General features: G+C 36.7%; 1 protein-coding gene and 1 long non-coding RNA gene across 8 annotated transcripts in view; both read right to left on the reverse strand.

Annotated features, from left to right (window-relative positions):
• Window positions 1-584: 584 nt before the first annotated feature.
• The window catches only part of LOC124387485 (polymeric immunoglobulin receptor-like), a 117,270-nt gene continuing 96,862 nt past the window's right edge, over window positions 585-20,992 (reverse strand). The window contains exons 10-17 of one of the 3 annotated variants that reach the window (XM_046851896.1): window positions 18,960-19,301; window positions 18,662-18,793; window positions 4,554-4,658; window positions 4,166-4,221; window positions 4,048-4,063; window positions 1,026-1,093; window positions 818-933; window positions 585-611 (exon numbers count right to left, since the gene is read on the reverse strand). In XM_046851896.1, coding sequence (XP_046707852.1) covers window positions 832-933; window positions 1,026-1,093; window positions 4,048-4,063; window positions 4,166-4,221; window positions 4,554-4,658; window positions 18,662-18,793; window positions 18,960-19,301 — 821 coding nt within the window. In that variant the 3' untranslated portion in view covers window positions 585-611; window positions 818-831. Of the gene's footprint in view, window positions 612-817; window positions 934-1,025; window positions 1,094-4,047; window positions 4,064-4,165; window positions 4,222-4,553; window positions 4,659-17,577; window positions 18,138-18,234; window positions 18,303-18,469; window positions 18,551-18,661; window positions 18,794-18,959; window positions 19,302-20,992 lie in introns of those variants that run through there. The other 2 variants (XM_046851912.1, XM_046851904.1) reach the window with 2 other exon arrangements.
• On the reverse strand, window positions 11,935-15,538 carry LOC124387842. Of its 5 annotated transcripts, none has more exons than XR_006926254.1 (5): window positions 14,145-15,538; window positions 13,991-14,051; window positions 12,745-13,908; window positions 12,295-12,362; window positions 11,935-12,197 (listed from the first exon to the last, which is right to left on the reverse strand). It is a non-coding gene; the product is annotated as an uncharacterized LOC124387842 (long non-coding RNA). The 5 variants fall into 5 exon arrangements; XR_006926252.1 differs by having other exon boundaries at window positions 12,295-12,359; window positions 12,745-12,843; window positions 13,726-14,051; XR_006926250.1 differs by having other exon boundaries at window positions 12,745-12,843; window positions 13,726-14,051.

The raw sequence follows: 20,992 nt of genomic DNA on the forward strand, positions 1-20,992 counted from the left end.
ACATAAAGAACATACCAAATGTTTAAACTGATAAATTTGACACTTTTATGCACAAAATGAGCTCGATTCTAATTTGATTCCTGCTACAGGTTTTTAAAAAAGTTGGCACCGGGGGCATGTTTAACATGGTGTAGCATCTCCTCTTCTTTTGAAAACAGATTGATGACGTATGGGCATTGAGGTCATGAGTTTCTGAAGTTTTGCTGTTGGAATTTGGTCCCATTCTTGCCTGACATCGGTTTCCAGCTGCTGAACAGTTTAGTCGTCTTTGGTGCATTTTCCGTTCAATGATGCACCCAAATGTTCTTTACAGGTGAAAGATCTGGACTGCAGGCTACGAGGCCATGCTGTTGTAATAGCTGCAGTATGTGGTTTTGCATTGTCCTGCTGTTATACACAAGGCTTTCCCTGAAATAGATGTCATCTGGAGGGGAGAATATTTTGCTCTAAAACCTTTATATACCTTTCAGCATTCATAGACCCTTCCAAAACATGCAAGCTTCCCATACAGTATGCACTTATGCACCTCCATACCATCAGAGATGCTGGCTTCAAGACAGAATGCTGATAGCACGCTGGAGGGTCTTCTTTCCCCTTGGGCATAGAGATTTCTAAATAATAAAGAGAAGCAAACATTTCGTCAAATGCTGTATTGACTACTGTAACTAATTTTGCTGTGTATTCACTGCGTTTTCTAGAAGATTTGGTGTTTCTACATGTAACAGTCATGATTTTGGGGTAAGAAGAAAAAGACATGACAATCTCCATCCAAAAATCTATTCAATTACTGCAGTGTAACTGACTGAAGAATATTCACATGATTCTTCATCCTTAATCCTCATTAGAGCTGGTGGAATTGCTGTACATAATCACTGTTGTGTACATCAGACCTTCAGTAGATTTACCCTCACAGTCACACACTGGAAGAAGAACCTGAAAGAAAAGAGAAATAAAACATATACTCACTATTTCACACTTATCTTTTTTTCCCCCAAATGAACATGCACACTGATGAAGATAATTACCCCTTTGTCATTTCCTGATTCTTGATCAGAATGCCTAGAAAAAGAAACTGTAGTACAAATAGAACCTGCTGAAACACAAGAGGTCAAATAATCAGTAGATATTACTGTTATTTACTGTTACAACACCTCCTTATTTCTTTATATTTCTTTATGTTTTTATTTGCTATTTTCTGAGACTCACACAGAACTCAGATTTGCTGGTGCATGTCATTCTTTGCACTGTCTTTGTTTTGCACTGTTTGCACCAGGCTGCACACGATGCACTTTATGTGGCTAGGACAACACATTTTAATTCTTAGCTCTGCGTTCTGTATGTAGCTCTATGTTGTGTTGTGTAGCTCTATGTTGTTTTATGTAGCACCAGGGTTTCTGGAGAAACATTGTCTGATTTCACTGTATACAGCATCATATATATATATATATATATATATATATTGTTGAAATTACAATAAAAGCTTCTTGACTTGACTCTTTGTTGTCAGAAATGTAAAACACACTTCTCAACCCAGTGTTTATGCGGTTAAAATAAACTGAAATTGATTTTGGGAATCAAGATCCCCTTCCCTGGTGTCATTCAGAAGATCACAGGTTCCCATTTTGAGACTGGTCTCTTCTTCAGGGACTTTTACTCCTTATCATTGTCACCTCTGACTTATTTAATATATAAAGCTAAAGTTCTGCAAAGTTCTTTTTAATAGATTCTATAGTTAAAAATCGGGACCTTCAAGGCCTTCTCTAATGGTATAAACACTCAGAACCAGTGAATTTAATATTTTTAACATTAATATGAATTCAATTATTCCCAATAGTCTATTCTCTTCATTACATAACTTTCACATTTAGGGCATTCTCTGTAGGACTTGACGGCTGGGCGAGAAAGTCAGCAGTCTACATAAGTCTTGTATTGGATACTTAAGGTCTATTGAATATTGAAGTGCTCCATTCTCTCCTGGTGAATGAGTCTAGGATTTAAGTGTATCTGCTGGGTTCACGGCTGGCTTGTTTGTTCTGTCCATTTCCTGAGTTTGTTTTTTAAGCATCCTGTTTCCCAGGTAAATCTTTGTGTTTGCATTTGTTTCAATCTGAGAGAGACTTTGTTTTTGTAGTCTGGAATCTTTTTCCTGAGGAGTTCTTTTTATCCCTTTTGAGTTTTGGAACCTGAATTGTTAGTGTTTATTTTACCTGCTTTCCCTTTTTGTGTTTCATGGACATTTTAATAAAATATGGATTTTTCATCATTCCTGAGTCTGTCTCTGCATCAGATTGCAGAGGTTCCATACCATAATTTTAGCTTTGGTACGATACCAGAATGTAATACCTCAGCAGCATTGCTAAATCAATACCATAAGTGACAAATAACCAGCCTCAAAAGATTGAATTGAATTGAAAACAATTTTATTGGAAAAATGATAAGAAAAATAGATTCATATCTTAATACCTTAAACCTAAATTACATTTTGCTGTTGAATATATATATATATATATATATATATATATATATATATATATATATATATATATATATATATATATATATATATATTTATATATAAAATTAACTGAAACAAACTGCAAACACATAGTGCAAACAAAATATCATGATCATAGATTACATTTGGACTTTGAAGAAAAATACTGCAACTGAAGTACCACAATTAATGTGCATATGCATATCTTTTCAGTCTTCTAACGGTTTCGAAGTAATTTGGGAAGCACTGCCGCCTACAGGTAATATTTGGAAGAGCAGCGTATGAAATACCTAACTCAGCAAAATAATGATATTGTACCGGTTGAAATATAATATATACCAGTATTTTTCAGTACCCGTATACCGCATATCCCTAACCCTGATCCTCGAGCAAGCCCAATTTGTCTCACTGTAGAGAAAACTCTTGTTAGAGTTTGAGTATGAGTCACACTAGTTCCCTTATCAGAGCTGTAATTTTCATCTCTGGCCCTCAAGAACACAATTACACAGAGTGGAAACAACAAATATGTAGAAATATATTCATCAAACCACAAGTATGAGAGTGGAGCCCACAGAGCAACACACTGATCTTTACCTTAAATACTACTTGCAGATTTCTGGCTAACTGAGACCCCCAGCTGCTGTCAACTGAGATATTTTGGACACAAAAAGCATTTTAACCACCTAATAAAAAAAGAAGCCTCTTCCTGTTGTTGCTGCTCTTATCACACTTATGATATGCATATGTGTGACTCACAATACCGGTAGCTAACGCTTTAAAACCACACGACTTGACGTGCTTAGAGTCAGTTGGTTGAGATAGAAATGACAAAATGAGTAATGTTCTGTATTATTAGAGGTCAAATTGTGTCACAGAATCGTAGCTGTACAGAGTCTATACTTTAGAGAAAAATAACCCGTAAGAATAAACATTAGCTCAGAACTGAAGAAGGGCTTTAGTCCATTGAGGTAAATAGTGATGCTATACCGCAGCTATATCTAAAATTTATTTTCAGGCAAAAATTACTAGATTTTGTTCCACACTGTTTTGGGGATAGAAGATGGAAGGGATGATGAAGATGAAGAATAAGCAGAAGAACAGATTAAACGGAGCAGTGCATTTCCGATGAAATTACTCATAGTTAAACTGATTAAAACATAAACAGTCAAATGAATCAACATAACTGACTGCATTGTATTTTTTTGACAACTAAAATGAATATATAAATATAATCTGTGGTACTGCATCATTAATGCTGGTGGTTGTGGTTTGAAAACTCACTGTTGCTACGTCAAACTTTCTGCTGTTTCTATCAGAGCGACTTTAGTGTAACTGAGCTGTGGAGTAAAAGTCCTGATCAGGAGGGTTTGTGGGAGGTTTAACAGTAGAATAAACAGTAGTATCACAGGAGCTTGCAGGTAACTCAGTGTTTGCATAAACAGTTTGAGGAAGCTCAGAAGGAAATGTGTGTAGTTGAGGAGTAGCGTAAATGGTGGAAAATCCAGTATCTGAGGCAGAAAGTCGTCTGGTGTCTTTAATCTCCTCATACTCACAGAGAGCAGGAGGAACCTGACAGAAAAGTGAAATAGAAAGAAATAGAAAGGTTTTTTACCCCTCTTTGTTTGGTAATAAACTTTGATAGTGAATAAACTCAGTGATAAAGACAATCACCTCTTGGTTGTTCCCTGAACTTTGGACAGAAGTCCTGTGAGAAGCAGCTGTACCTCCTTAAAACAGCAGTCAATTCGTCAGAAAATGTTATAATTGTTGTTATTGTAATGTTTGATTGAGTTTGTTTGGAAAATTAATTATTATCCATTTCCAGTAAATTCTTTAATTAGTCCATTACAGGACGTCACACATCCCCCTACCAGTATGCCTTTATGAGATCAGATATGTAGAGCAGGAACCTGAGCTCAAGATTAAATGCTGGACACTGGAACTGTGAGGCAGCAAAACTACCTGCTGCACCACCTGATCATGAACCAGTCACACATTTGATTGTGTGTGTGTGTGTGTGTGTGTGTGTGTGTGTGTGTGTGTGTGTGTGTGTTTATACCTTTCATCTTTTGTCCTTTCTGTAGAATCACAAGCAGGACTGAGATTCCAATCAGAAGTAACAACAGAATTACAGATACAGTGATCACAGTGGAAGCTGAAAATCCTGGAAGAGAAACAGTCACTTTTACGTACATTCTGTACATTCATAAGGGATCAAATTCACCAAAGTCATGTAGTTATAGTGTGTGTGTGATGTGCATTTGAGCAGAATCACCTTCTGAAGGAGAAGCTGGAGGAGGCTCATACAATGATGATGATGATGATGAGGATGACGATAATGATGATAATGATGATGATGATGATGTTGATGATGATGATGATGATGATGATAATGATGATAATGATGACAATGATGATGAAGGTTGTGTAGGTATTGAGGTTGAAACTGGGGCACGTGGATCTAAAGCAGTGAAGTATTTAATTCACTAATCAATAACAAATGAATCTAATAAATGACTGATAACAGTACAGATTTAACACAATACATTTTACATGTTCAAGTTTGGAGCATCAGAAAAACTGTATGATGGACATGGAGACAATGTGGAGACAAACTCACCAGTGGCTGTCAGTCTGATCTGTGTGAAATAAATCTTGTATCCATGATCAGATGTCCAGGCTGCTTCAGCTCCACACCAGTATTCACCAGAATCCTGCTCAGTTACATTTCTAATACTCACAGTGAAGATTTGTTCTGTTCTGTCATCATACAGGGAGAATTTCCCCACATTTACATCTTTTCTACTTTCTGTAACAGATTCATTATAAACACAAGCAGCAGGTTGCAGCCTCTTGCAGAGAAACTTGGCGTGATTCCTGAGGGATTGTGGGTATTTACAGCTGATGTTCAAATCTCCTCCTACATGGACAGTCTTACTGATGGACTTCTCATAGGACAGATCTGCAAATCCCAACCAAACAGATCAGTTTATATGTATATAAACTAGATATTTATACAGTATATTTACAGAGTAATCTGGCAGCAACGTTTCATTTTTTTAAACACAAAATTATAATTTTTCTAAACATTAACATTCAGCTTCAATAAATTGTAGGTCTCTATTTCATCAGACACACTAACAGCACACGGGTATGTTCCAGTGTCCCTTACTGTTTAGTTTTGTTGGTATTTAAGTAAAACACCACTGATTTGTTCTGATCTTACAGAAAGATTTTAGTTTGTCTTTATATTCATCCTCATATCTGCACTTAATGCTGATTCCTACCCCTGTATATGCACTCACTTCTCTAGAGCCTGAGCTTCCTGTAAAATGTTAAAATCATGTTCAAATAATTACAACTGTAATGAGGTAATTTATGGTGAAAAAAAGGCAGGAGTGAAATATCAGACAAACAGAACAGTACAGAGCAATCAGAAACATAATGAAGTGTCTAAGCAAAAAGGTGAAGGATATAATGAGCAAAGACAACATGCTCAGATTCACACATTGTAATGAAACGTCTTGCAAATGAACTGATATAAATACAAGAAATGACTGAAAGAAGAATAAAAGTTCAGTTTGCAGGTTGGTTTAATTTGCTGTTTTAAATATAGTCAGAAAATAAAATTAAATGCACAGAAAGATGATTAATATTTTAGGCAGGAAAATGGGAACATGTTTAATATCAGTATTTCAACAGAAGAGTAAAAAGTAAAAAATATGTTAAAATGATCAAGTTTAGTAATGAAGTGTGATTACTTGGTATTGTGTCTGCTAATGACACTAGGGCTTTGTGAAGATAAACAGAAGGCAGTTGTTGGAGACTCACCTTCCTTTACTTTTAGTTCCACTGGTGTGTAAATGTCCTTTCCCAAAGATATATCAACTCCACACTGATACGTTCCAGTGTCCTCTACAGTGATCTCTCTGATCATCACCCTGAACTCTGCTGATTTGGTGTCATCAAACAGTGAGAATCTTCCTGAAGTTACCCACATGTTTTTATCTCCTGTCTTTATTAGATCAGAACAGCCTGGCCATGAATCCTTACAGAAATATTTTAGGTTTTGTGTGTATTCTGTATCATACTTGCACTTGATAAGGACTCCTCCTCCTGAATATCCTGTTACTTCCTTGGAGTCTCCTCCATCTAACAAAACACCAAATATCCATCTGAGCAAAACCTTCCTTCATGTAACACTGCTGCTGATAGTGAGGATTATTATAAAGTGCATTTCTTTACCTGAGATCAGGCAGAAGGTGAAGATGAGGAGGAGGATCTTCATCCTGAGGTCACACACACAGATCTCCACACCAAATCCACTTCAGAAAGATATTAAAGCTCCTGTTCTGCTACACACTGTTACTGTCTCTGTCCTGCTCTGTGAATGTGCTGCATCTTTAACTGTTTTAACCAGTAACTGATGTCGTACCCACTTCCCCTTCTATATTCATGAGAAAGAGCTGTTCAGGAAGTGTATGTGTGAAATATGTGTGAACAACATACTGTAAACATAAAAATATATCTGATCAAAAAATAAATAAAATAAAACAGCCTTTGGTCAGTTCCTGTGTGTAAACAAACATAAGAAGGTGTATGAGTGTTTAATATCAGGGCATGTGAGCATTTTCCTCCATGTGTTATTTTTCCTCTCAGTGCTCCATGATTACATTTACTCAAGATATTTATTACTCCATGTCACTGTGGACTTTCTACTGCCCTCTAAAGGACAATGTGGTTAACAGCAGAATGAGAGAGCGCAGGACTGTGTATGATTTATAACAACAAATTCTCTGCTGTCCGTCTGAACACGAGGGGTGTAACACAGTGACACTTACTGTATCTGTATCTAAATCTACAGTAAATCTCTACAAAGCCCTTCTGTAAGTCACTGAAGATAAGGGATCTGCTAAATTCTGTAAATATGTAATATAGATGCTGATATAATATTAAATTGTGGTGTTTAAGCTTAAAGTTTGTGCTTAAACATTTTATTTGTTAAATTCCACCAGTCATGATTCAGTATTTGATATTTCAGCTCAGTAGTCATCACCATTGTTCCTCAACACCTGATCAGGAAGCTGAGCTTGTTGGACCTGAACACCTCCTTATTTATTTATATTTTTATTTGCCATTTTTTTCTGAGACTCACACAGAAATCAGATTTCAGATTTGCTGGTTCATGTAATACTTTTCTCTGTCTTTTGTGTGGGATTGTGGGTAGTTGAGGAGTAGCGTAAATTTAGATTACATTAGCGTATTTGGATCTGAAATATGCAACATCAAAATTGTAATATACAGATGTATCTAAAGACCTAAACACATGTCAGCTATATACAGGTGCATCTCAATAAATTAGAATATCATTAAAAAGTAGTTTTTATTAATTCAATACAAAAAGTGAAACTCATATATTATATAGATTCATCACACACAGACTGATATATTTCAAGTGTTTATTTATTTCAATTTTGATGATTTTGGCTCACATTTAAAAAAGCCAATCAAAAAAACTTTTTTTCTGTGTGCAAACAATCAAATGTTAATAATAATGTGAGATTAAAAAAAAAAAACTACATGCCAGTAAATGTTTTATCTTAGTGCTCCAGGATTAAACTTACTGAGGATATATTTTACTGAATGTCAGTGTGTATTGTTTACTGCCCTCTAGAGTACAAGGTGTTTAACAGAGGAATGAGTGAGAGCTGGACTGTGTTTGAATTTTGAACATGAGGGGTGTAACACAGTGACACTTTCTGTATCTGTATCTGTATCTGTACAAAGCCCTTCTGTAAGTCACTGCAGATAAGGGGATCTTCTAAACTCTGTAAATATGTAATTTAAAAGCTGATATAATATTACTTTTTTTGGTGTTTCAGCATTTAAGCTTCTGAATATTTTATTTTGTAAATTCCGCCAGTCATGATTCTGAACATAGAAGAGTGGAAAGTCGGTTGGACCAGATGACATACCAGCAGAAACATGGAGATGTTTAGGAGAGATGACAGTGAGGTGGAGCAGGAGGTAGCACACATTGTAATAAAACTTATATAAATACAAGAAGTGACTGATTGAAAAATTAAAGTTCAGTTTACAGGTTGGTTTGGATTTAATTTTCTGTTTTAAATATAATCAGGAAATAAAGTTAAATGCACAGAAAGATAATTTAATTTTTCAGGCAGGAAAATATGAACATGTTTGATGTCAGTATTTAAACAGAAGAGTAAAAAGTAAAGAATATGTTAAAATGATAAAGTTTAGTAATAAAGTGTGATTACTTGGTATTTTGTCTGCTAATGACACTAAAACTTTGTGAAGATAAAAAAAAAGTTTGCTGCATCTTTAACTGTTTTATCCAGTGTTAGATTCGTTTTCATGCTCAAACGAAACTTAATTCTTGGAGAGGTTTTCCATGCGACCTGCGATGCCCGTGGTGCCTTTCTGATATCAGGGAAGAATCACACAGCACACAGCATGGAGCAATGTTCTTCTTTGTTTTTTGCAGGCAACAGACACGTACAGTACAGACCAAAAGTTTGGACACACCTTCTCATTCAAAGAGTTTTCTTTATTTTCATGACTATGAAAATTGTAGATTCACACTGAAGGCATCAAAACTATGAATTAACACATGTGGAATTATATACATAACAAAAAAGTGTGAAACAACTGAAAATGTCATATTCTAGGTTCTTCAAAGTAGCCACCTTTTGCTTTGATTACTGCTTTGCACACTCTTGGCATTTTCTTGATGAGCTTCAAGAGGTAGTCACCTGAAATGGTCTCCCAACAGTCTTGAAGGAGTTCCCCGAGAGATGCTTGGCACTTGTTGGCCCTTTTGCCTTCACTCTGCGGTCCAGCTCACCCCTAAACCATCTCGATTGGGTTCAGGTCCGGTGACTGTGGAGGCCAGGTCATCTGGCGCAGCACCCCATCACTCTCCTTCTTGGTCAAATGGCCCTTGATGTCTTCAGTGTGACTCTACAATTTTCATAGTCATGAAAATAAAGAAAACTCTTTGAATGAGAAGGTGTGTCCAAACCTTTGGTCTGTACTGTATATATACACACATTGGAAAGAAAGCTGACCTAAAATTGTTTCCTGTTTAGACAAGAGGATATACTAGCCGGAGATGTGTAAGCCCAGATAAAGGCTCCCTGTGTACCTTACATACTAACATCATAAATATTCTATAGACACTGAACAGACAAAGAATGTATGTGAACCAGTGTGAGAACCATCTTAACACTAACAACCAGTAACTGATGTTGTGCCCACTTCCCCTTCTATATTCATGAGAAAGAGCTGTCCAGGAAGTGTATGTGTGAAATATGTATGAACTACATATTGTTAACATAAAAGTGTTTTTCAAATATATGACAAAAAAACAGCCTTTGGTCAGTTCCTGTATGTAATCAATCATAAGAAGGTGTATGAGTGTTTAATATCAGGGCATGTGAGCATTTTCCATGTGTTATTTTTCCTCTCAGTGCTCCACGGTTACATTTACTCAGGAGAATTTTTACTCTATGTCACATGGACTTTCTACTGCCCTCTAGAGTACAAGGTGGGTAACAGCAGAATGAGAGAGCAGGACTGTTTGAATTATTCCAAAAAATTCTCTTCTGTCCGTCTGAACACGAGGGGTGTAACACAGTGACACTTTCTGTAGCTGTATCTAAATCTACAGTAAATCTGTACAAAGCCCTTCTGTACGTCACTGAAGATAAGGGGATCTGTAAATTCTGTAAATATGTAATATAGATGCTGATATAATATTAAATTGTGGTGTTTAATCTTAAAGTTTGTGCTTGAACATTTTATTTGTTAAATTCCACCAGTCATGATTCAGTACTTAATATTTCAGCTCAGTATTCATCACCATTGTTCCTCAACACCTGATCAGGAAGCTGAGCTTGTTGGACCTGAACACCTCCTTATTTATTTATATTTTAATTTGCCATTTTTTTTATGAGACTCACACAGAACTCAGATTTATGTAATACTTTTCTCTGTCTTTTGTGTGGGATTGTGTGTAGTTGAGGAGTAGCGTAAATTTAGATTACATTAGCGTATTTGGATCCGAAATATGCAACATCAATACTGTTATATACAGATGTATCTAAAGACCTAAACACGTCAGCTATATACAGGTGCATCTCAATAAATTAGAATATCATTAAAAAGTTGATTTATTTTAGTAATTCAATACAAAAAGTGAAAATTGTATATTATATAAATTCATCACACACAGACTGATATATTTCAAATGTTTATTTATTTTAATTTTGATGATTTTGGCTAACATTTAACAAAAAACAACCGAACAATTATATACGTAGGTCAAAAAACATTTTTAATGCTAAAATAGATTAATAAAAAAAATTGGAGAGTGTAGTCATTAGCCCTTGGTGTCCTCCTGGTTCAGAGCCTGAATTGCCTGCAGGAAGAAGCTCGTCCTCACCGTCTACTGTATGTTTTGGCCTTTAGCGTGCAATAACATTTCCTGATCACAACAGAAAAAACAGTCCATAGTTATTATAGCTGTGATCCTTCTTTACATTCTTGGACTTGGTCCAGCACCACTTGCAGTAGATGTGTCAGCCCGCTTGAGCACTTCAGGCATTACCGCCTCAATCACCGAGGAAACGCCCACTCCCAACCAGCTGCACGGATATGGCGTCTAATTTTCTGGCACTTATAAGTCCCTGAATCGGCTTCCCGATTCAGCTCTGCACAGCTTTTCTCCCCTGCTCCTTTTGCATCTGCCTTGGATCCTATAACCTGAACTTTCTGACAAGATGGACTGCAAGTCAGGAAGCTCAGTGCAGATGGTACTCTCAGCTGATCACACCACCTTCTCGAGAACTTGGTGGAAAACCACCCTCTTGTCTGGCTTTTTTACTGTTCCCAAACCCAGCTGTAATGTTTCCTTTCAGAATCATCTCAATTGTGTAGGTGTAAAAGTTCCTGGTCACCCTAGAAAGCAAGTTTAAAGTCTCTAAAAAATCATCTCTAAGGTGGAAAAGAAGCTGATGGGCTTTCTTCACTGGGGTGTTGCTGTAACAGAATCATATCACGTCCTGTAGATGTTCACACAAAGGTATAGGACACTCCAATTATTTTTGTGTGTATTTTGTTCCTTCTTCTAGTGGAACATCTTCCCAGAAGAGTGGAGGGAATTATAAGGGCAAATTGGGACTAAATGTGAAATGCAATGCTCAAAAATCACATACCCTACTTATGACCAGGAATTATTTTTATTTATTTATTATTTAATTTTGGAAATATCAGGACCAGGAATATTCATAAAGATTTGACACAAAATCTAAGATGGCAGGAACTCTGGACTTGGAGCTTTCTAAATAATGAAGAGAAGCAAACATTTTGTGAAATGCTGTATTAATTGACTACATAACTAATGTTTTTGTGTGTTCACTGCATTTTATTGAAGATTTGGTGTTTCTACATGTAACAGTCATGATTTTGGGGTAAGAAGAAAAATAAATGACATAATCTCCATCCAATAATTTATCCACATAAAGCAGTGTAACTGACAAGTATATTCACATGAGTCCTCATCTTTAATGCTTATAACTGCATCATTAGAGCTGGTGGAATTGCTGTACATAATCACTGTTGTGTACATCAGACCTTCAGCATATTTCTCCCCCTCATATTCACACACTGCAAGAGGAACCTGAAAGAAAAATAAACAGTATCAAAATATACTCATGTTTTCACACTTTGCTTTTTTCCCCCTCCAAATTAACATGCACACTGATGAAGAAAATTACCCCTTTGTCATTTCCTGAATCTTGGTCAGAATGACTACAAAATGAAGCTGTAGTACAAATAGAACCTGCTGAAACACAAGAGGTCAAATAATCAGTAGTTATTAGTGTTTGATTTTTTAACAGTGTGTGTTACAGTGTGTGCAGATATTATATAATGTTTATGGTGGTAAATTTGAAATTATAGTAAAATTAAACATGATTAAACAGTAAATCAAGCACTAAATGTGTTTTTAGTGGATTAATAAAAACCCTCAGAATTGTAGTGGAACTTGAACTTAAGCCACAAATCTGCATATAGATGGATATGATACACACAGGAACTCAGTGTTCATTAATTCATTTATTTGATTCAACAATTAATTACTTCATAAATTAATTTAATAATACATTAATTTTCAGTAATTAATTTGGTCCCATTCATCACAAGGCAAAACTAATAAAGAGACTTACCTTGTATATTGCATCTCTTTTGTAAAATCACAAAAGAGATTAAAATTCCAATCAAAAGCAAAATTACAGACACAGTGATCACAGTGGAAGCTGAAAATCCTGGAGGAGAAACAGTCACTTTTATTTACCTGCTGTACATTTATAAGGGATCAAATTCACCAAATGTAGTTAGTGTATGTGTTATTGATGAGACAATGTGTCTTCATGTCTCTACAAACTCTCCAATGTGGCTGAATTACAACAATTCTGCATAGATGACAAAAATTTCTCCACAGCGCTGTAACAGACTCAGCACAAGTTATTGCAAAAGCTTGATAGCAGTTGTTGCTGCTAATGGCGGCCCAACCAGTTAGGTTTAGGGGCCAAACACTTTTTCACACAGGGCCATGTCGTTTTGGATTTTATTTTCCTCAATAATAAAAACCTTCATTTAAAAACTGCATGTTGTGTTCACTTGTGTTATCTTTTACTAATATTTAAATCATGTTCAAACAATTACAACTGTAATGAGGTAACTTATGGTGAAAAAAGGCAGGAGTGAAATATCAGGCAAACAGAACAGTACAGAGCAATCAGAAACATAATGAAGTGTCTAAGCAAAGAGGTAAATTATATAATGAGCAAAGACAACATGCTCAGATACACACATTGTAATGAAAAGTCTTGCAAAGATAAGTGGCACATGAACTGAAATAAATACAAGAAGTGACTAAAAGAAGAATGAATGTTCTGTTTGCAGGTTGGTTTAATTTGCTGTTTTAAATATAATCAGGAAATAAATTAAAATGCACAGAAATATAATTAATATTTCAGGCAGGAAAAGGGAAACGTTTTATGTCAGTATTTGAACAGAAGAGTAAAAAGTAAAAAATATGTTACAATGATAAAGTTTTGTAATGAATATGAATAAATATATGTGTGAAAACTTGGTCTTTCGTCTGCTAATGACAGATAAACAGAAGGCAGTGGTTGGAGACTCACCTTCCTTTACTTTTAGTTCCACTGGTGTGTAAATGTCCATAAAAATCTTTTCAACTCCACACTGGTATGTCCCAGTGTCCTTTACAGTGAGTTCTCTCACTGATCATCACCCTGAACTCTGCTGATTTGGTGTCATCAAACAGTGAGAATCTTCCTGAAGTTACCCACGTTTTTATCTCCTGTCTTTATTAGATCAGAACAGCTCAACTTTGGCCATGAACCCTTACAGAAATATTTTGGGTTTTGTGTGTATTCTGTATCATACTTGCACTTGATAAGGACTCCTCCTCCTAAATATCCAGTTACTTCCTTGGAGGCTCCTCCATCTAACAAAACACCAAATATTCATCTGATCAAAACCTTCCTTCTTGTAACACTGCTGCTGATAGTGAGGATTATTATAAAGTGCATTTCTTTACCTGAGATCAGGCAGAAGGTGAAGATGAGGAGGAAAATCTTCATCCTGAGGTCACACTTACAGATCTCCAAACAAACTTCACTTCAGAAAGATATTAAAGCTCCTGTTCTGCTACACACTGTTACTGTCTCTGTCCTGCTCTGTAAATGTGCTGCATCTTTAACAGTGTCTTAACCAGTAACTGATGTCGTACCCACTTCCCCTTCTATATTCATGAGTAAGAGCTGTTCAGGAAGTGTATGTGTGAAATATGTATGAACTACATACAGTAAACATGAAAAAGGGTTTTAGATATATGACAAAAAAAACAAACAAAAAAAACCCAGCCTTTGGTCAGTTCCTGTGTGTAAACAAACATAAGAAGGTGTATGAGTGTTTAATATCAGGGCATGTGAGCATTTTCCTCCATGTGTTATTTTTCCTCTCAGTGCTCCAAGATTACATTTAAAGTACTCAGCATATTTATTACTCCATGTAACTGGGGACTTTCTACTGCCCTATAGAGTACATGGTGGTTAACAGCAGAATGAGAGAGCAGGACTGTTTGATTTATAACAACAAATTATCTGCTGTCCATCTGAACACGAGGGGTGTAACACAGTGACACTTTCTGTATCTGATATATTTCTAGTGTATATATTTTTTTTATGTTGATGATTTTGGCTCACATTTATAAAAACCCCCACCAATTCACTCAATCTCAAAAAAATGAGAATACTTCCAATCAAAAAAACATTTTTAATGCTAAAATCTATTAATGAAAAAAACGTAGAGACTGTAGTCAGTAGCTTTTGGTGTTCTCCTGGTTCAGAGCCTGAATTGCCTGCAGGAAGAAGCTCGTCCACACTGTCTACTGCAGGGGTTACAAACGTGGTGACCCGCGGGCACCAGTTCGCCCGCAAGGACCACATGAGTCGCCCGCAAGCCTTTTCTAAAAATATCTGTTTCCTACCTTGTTAAATCATTGTTGATAATTATTGTGGGAAATCATTAACATGATCAGTGTCTTCACATAGATCAGGGGTGTCAAAATCAGTGTCAAATCCGGCCCATGTACAGTTATATCCGGCCCAAGAGATGATTTGATATAGATCTATTATTATTGTTATTAATGTCCCAGCGATATGAAGCGCTAATAACACAAACTACAGATCCCATAATGCAGCGCTTCAGCTGCCTTTCCAAACGCTAGACTACCTGGGAACATTCCAGCGTCAATCAAGTCGAGCTTCTGTTGATGTATTTAACCCTATTGTACAGTTATTTTGAAACAGCGCCTCACAGTGGCGAAGACTTTCAAAACTGATGGGATTTTGAGTAGATGTTTACTGACACTGCCGGTGAACACGTGTGTCTGATTTGTGGAGCGAATGTGGCTGTAATTAAGGAATTGAATTCAAGACGGAACTACGAGACAAAACATCAGGAGAAGCTGAAAGACCTGAATGCAGAGCAGAAGATACAGTAAGTCGAAGAGTTAAAGAAGAATCTGACATTTCAGCAGACGTTTTTTACCAGAGCAAAATCACAAAGTGAAGCTGGTGTGAAAACAGAGGAGATCAGTCTCATCAGCCGGTTATTTACTGAGGGAGCGTTTCTGAAGAGCTGCATGATGAAGCTGTGAGACGTCTGGTGTTTGACAGGAGATATTTTTATGGAGAGCAAAATATTTTAAGTTATTTATAGCTTGAAATTATTTTTTATAAAATGGCATAAGAAATCTAATTGTTTTGATTTGTTGTTATTTTAACGTTTACTTAAAAGCACAATTTTTATTTACAGCATGTTTTTCGCAGCATGTTCATATTTCTAACTTGTATAATTTTGACAGGAGATTTTTTATGGAGAGATATTTATTTAAATTTTAAGTTTATTTATTTTGGAATAATATTCCTGTCTGTTTTTATTTATGTTTATGTTAAAAAAACATTTAGTTTAAGTGTGTTCAATAAATGTTTATCCTGTTCGGCCCACAACCTAAAGTGTGCTTTGAGTTTTGGCCCCCTGTTCAATTGAGTTTGACATAGATAAATATAAATAATTATTAATAATAACATATAATTAAAGGTAAATTGAGCAAATTTGTTATTTCAGAAGTGTGTATCAAACTGGTAGCCCTTCACATTAGTCGGTACCCAAGAAGTACCTCTCAGTGTCAAAAAGGTTGGTGATCCCTGGTCTACTGTATGTTTTGACTTTTAGGGAGCAATAACATTTCCCTGACAGCAACAAAGAAAACAGTCCATAGTTATTATAGCTGTGGTCCTTCATTACATTCTTGGACTTGATCCAGCACCACTTGCAGTAGATGGACTGCAAGTCAGGGAGCTCAGTGCAGATGTTACACTCAGCTGATCACAGCACCCTCTGGAGAACTTGGTGGAGAACCACCCTCTGTCCTGCTTGGTGCTGTTCTAAAACCCAGCTGTAATGTTTCCTTTCAAGATGATCTCAATTGTGTAGGTGTAAAAGTTCCCGGTCACCCTGGAGGGCAGTTTAAAGTCTCTAGAACATCTAAGGTGGAAAAGAAGCTGATGGGCTTTCTTCACTGGGGTGTTGCTGTGACAGAATCATATCACGTCCTGTAGATGTTCACACAAAGGTATCGAAAACTCCATTATTTTTGTGTGTACAGTGGAACCTCGGAGCTCGCGAGGGTTAGGGACCAAGACCGGTCGCAAGTACCGAATTTTCGCGACCTTTTGATACTCCCCTTCCAACCCAGTAAAAACCCAAAGAACACTATACGAAATCGATTTAAATGAGTAAATAACACTATTTTACTCCACAATACTTAATTAATAGACTGTTTTAACAATACTTTTATGTAAATTAACAGCAATTAGCGTTTTGAGCAGCTCGCGGTTGCTCACAAGCCGATCTGAATGAGAGTCGCCGGTCGGAATGAAAGTCGCGAGCATGCGACGTCGCGAGCGCTGAGGCCACGAGCTCCGAGGTTTCACTGTATTTTGTTCCTTCTTTTCTTTGTTAAGCCACTGCTTACCAGGTTCTTTACTATAATTTCTAATGTAACTTGGGATTTCCTACCCATTAAATTTTGTACATAGTCTAATCATTTGATTGTGCTACTACCCCATCATACACTATATTGCCAAAAGTATTGGGTCACCTGACCTTTCCTGTTATATGTCGTTCTTTTTCTGTTACCACAAAGCTGGAGGACTCAATAGTACAGGACGTCTTTAGCTGCGCTATAATATAATTTTGCATTCACTTAAACTTGGAAAACCAAACCTGTTCCAGCATGGCGATGCCCCTGTGCACAAAGTGAGCTCCTTAAAGATCTAGTTCACATGCTTTGGAGAGGAAGATCTTGAGTGGCCTGCTATAAAGCTCTGATCTCATCCCCACTGAACACCTTTGGGATTAATTGGAATGCTGACTGCACCCCAGGTCTCCTCACCTACTGTACATCAGTACCTGCCTTTCGTAACACTCTTCTGGCTGATGAACAAAAATATCCATAAGCACACTCCAAAATCTAGTGGAACATCTTCCCAGAAGAGTGGAGGGAATTATAAGGGCAAATTGGGACTAAATGTGGACTGCAATGCTCAAAAATCACATACAACCAGGTGACCTAAGACTTTTGGAAATATCAGGATCAGGAATATTCATAAAGATTTGACACACAATCTAAGATGGCAGGAACTCTGGACTCTGAGCTTTCTAAATAATTAAGAGGAGCAAACATTTTGTTAAATGCTGTATTAATTGACTACATAACTCATTGTTCTGTGTATTCACTGCATTATATTGAAGATTTGCTGTTTCTACATGTAATAGTCATGATTTTGGGGTAAGAAGAAAAAGATGGACATAATCTCCATCCAATAATTTATCCACATAAAGCAGTGTAATGCTGATAACTGCATCATTAGAGCTGGTGGAATTGCTGCACATAAATCACTGTTGTGTACATCAGACCTTCAGCAGATTTCTCCCCCTCATATTCACACACTGCAAGAGGAACCTGAAAGAAAAGAGAAATAGAAGAAACATATAATCATGTTTTCACACTTTGCTTTTTATCCACCCCAAATTTACATGCACACTGATGAAGAAATTACCCCTTTGTCATTTCCTGATTCTTGGTCAGAAGGACTACAAGAAGAAGCTGTAGTACAAATAGAACCTGCTGAAACAAAAAGGTCAAGTAATCAGTAGTTATTACTGTTTAATTTTTTAACAGTGTGTGTTACAGTGTGTACAGATAAAAGTTATATAATGTTTATGGTGGTGAATTTGAAATGATGGTAAAATTGGTTTCATTCTTCACAGGGCAAAACTGATAAAGTGATTTACCTTGAAACATCACAAAAGGGATTGAAATTCCAATCAAAAGGGAAATTACAGATACAGTGATCACAGTGGAAGCTGAAAATCCTGGAAGAGAAACAGTCACTTTTACATTCATTCTGTACATTCATAAGGAATCAAATTCACCAAAGTCATGTGGTTATAGTGTGTGTGTGATGTGCATCTGAGCAGAATCACCTCCTGGAGGAGAAGCTGGAGTAGGCTCATACAATGATGATGATGATGATGATGACAAAGATGATGATGATGATGATGACAATGCTGATGAAGGTTGTGTAGGTATTAAGGTTGAAACTGGGGCACGTGGATCTAAAGCAGTGAAGTATTTAATTTACTAATCAATAACATGAAGTAAGTGAATTTATTAAATGACTGATAGCAGTACAGATGCAACACAATACATTTTACATTTAGTATGTGTGAAACTTCAGAAATACTGAAGAGACAATGTGTCACAACGTCTCTACAAACTCACCAGTAACTGTCAGTCTGATCTGTGTGAAATAAACCTTGTATCCATGATCAGATGTCCAGGCTGCTTCAGCTCCACACCAGTATTCACCAGAATCCTGCTCAATTACATTTCTAATACTCACAGTGAAGATTTGTTCTGTTCTGTCATCATACAGGGAGAATTTCCCCACATTTACATCTTTTCTACTTTCTGTAACAGATTCTTTATAAACACAAGCAGCAGGTTGCAGCCTCTGGCAGAGAAACTTGGCGTGATTCCTGAGGGATTGTGGGTATTTACAGCTGATGTGCAAATCTCCTCCTACATGGACAGTCTTACTGATGAACTTCTCATATGACAGATCTGCAAATCACAACCAATCAAATCAGTTTATATTAGGGATGCACCGAATATTCGGTCACTGAAAATGTCCGTCTGAAAATGGCCCAAAAGTGCAAAGAAACAGTTTGTTGTGATGACGCAAACAGAAACCGCGGCCTGCACGTGCTTGTCTGAAGCAACATGTCTGAGGTGTGGACGTATTTCAGTATATCTGAGAAAGACCCACGGATAGCGATTTGCAAAACATGCAATGCCGAAATTTCAAGAGGAATGCGTCTGCAAAGACTTTCTCCACGTCGGGTTTAATTTATCACCTGAAATCCAAACATTCCGATCGCTATGCTGAATATGAGAGGAACGCGGCACAGAAAAGCAAAACCCCTCCGAGAACGCGCACTCCGTCTGTGGCAGATGTTTTTGAAAAGGCAAAGAAGTTTCCCAGTGATAGTGTCAAGGCAAAGGTCATAACACAAAAGATTATGGAATTCATCGCCTTAGATGATCAGCCATTCTCTGTTGTAGAAGATGTGGGGTTTTGTAGGCTGATCGAGCACATTGAGCCCCGTTATGCCATGCCGAGCAGACAACATTTTTCAGAAGTGTGTTTACCTGAGCTGTTTAATGTTGTTGCAACTCACGTCCATAAGAATATAACTGCAAATATTTCAGCAATCAGTTTCACAACAGACATATGGAGCTCAGACGTCAGCTTTACCAGTATGCTCAGTCTAACCGCACAATGGATCAACATCGATTTCCAGCTGCAAAAGATTCTGCTCCATTCACAAGAGTTTCGAAGGTCACATACAGCAGCAGCCATTTCTGATGTTCGACACCTGGCATATCGACCGATCTAAAGTGCATGCTATTGTCAGTGACAATGCAAAAAATATGGCAAAAGCGATAGAAGACAGCCAGCTGAAGGGAATACGGTACATGGCCCATACACTACATCTGGTTGTGAGTAAGGGACAGAGGTGGGAAGTAACGGAGTACAAATACTTCGTTACTGTACTTAAGTAGATTTTTCTGGTATCAGTACTTTACTCCACTATTTATAACTTTTTACTTTTACTCATAAAATTTTTACACAAATATCTGTACTTTTTACTTCTTACATTTTCAAAACTGGCTCATTACTTTAGTTTTAATCCATTGATTTGGTGAAATATATATTTTTTATTTCCACTGCGTGCCGATTTCAGCCGAACAACCGATTTCCTGTTACTTCGCGTCTTTTTCAATCCGCTGGTGTATAAAGTCCTGACTCTCACTCTTTACGAAGATAAGAATCAGCAGGCAGAAGGTAGTTAGAAGTTTGGGGTTAATGTGGATGAGACAGAGGGAGTCAGTGATTAAACATGACTGACACATTCATGACATTTTTTTGTTTTTTCTCTGCTTGTTTTCTATACGTGGATCTTCAGCCTGGATACAGTCATTCTGTAACATTTTTAATTCGTTTTGTATTAATATATATATTTGGCTGTCAAAATTAAAATTATTTTAAACGGCACTAGATGTTAAGATCAGATGTTATCAATTCAGTGCTTATTTCTGTTTTTACCATTTTTATAAAAAATATAAATACATAAATAAATAACCAAATATAAAAGAGGCGAAATTAAAACCTCGAGCAAAACATACACAACATTCACGACGTCCTTTCTTTACTTATAGATATAAAATAAATAAATAAACTCCAGATAAAA

The sequence above is a fragment of the Silurus meridionalis genome, chromosome 1 (assembly GCF_014805685.1).
Source record: "Silurus meridionalis isolate SWU-2019-XX chromosome 1, ASM1480568v1, whole genome shotgun sequence".
NCBI classification, from domain to species: domain Eukaryota; kingdom Metazoa; phylum Chordata; class Actinopteri; order Siluriformes; family Siluridae; genus Silurus; species Silurus meridionalis.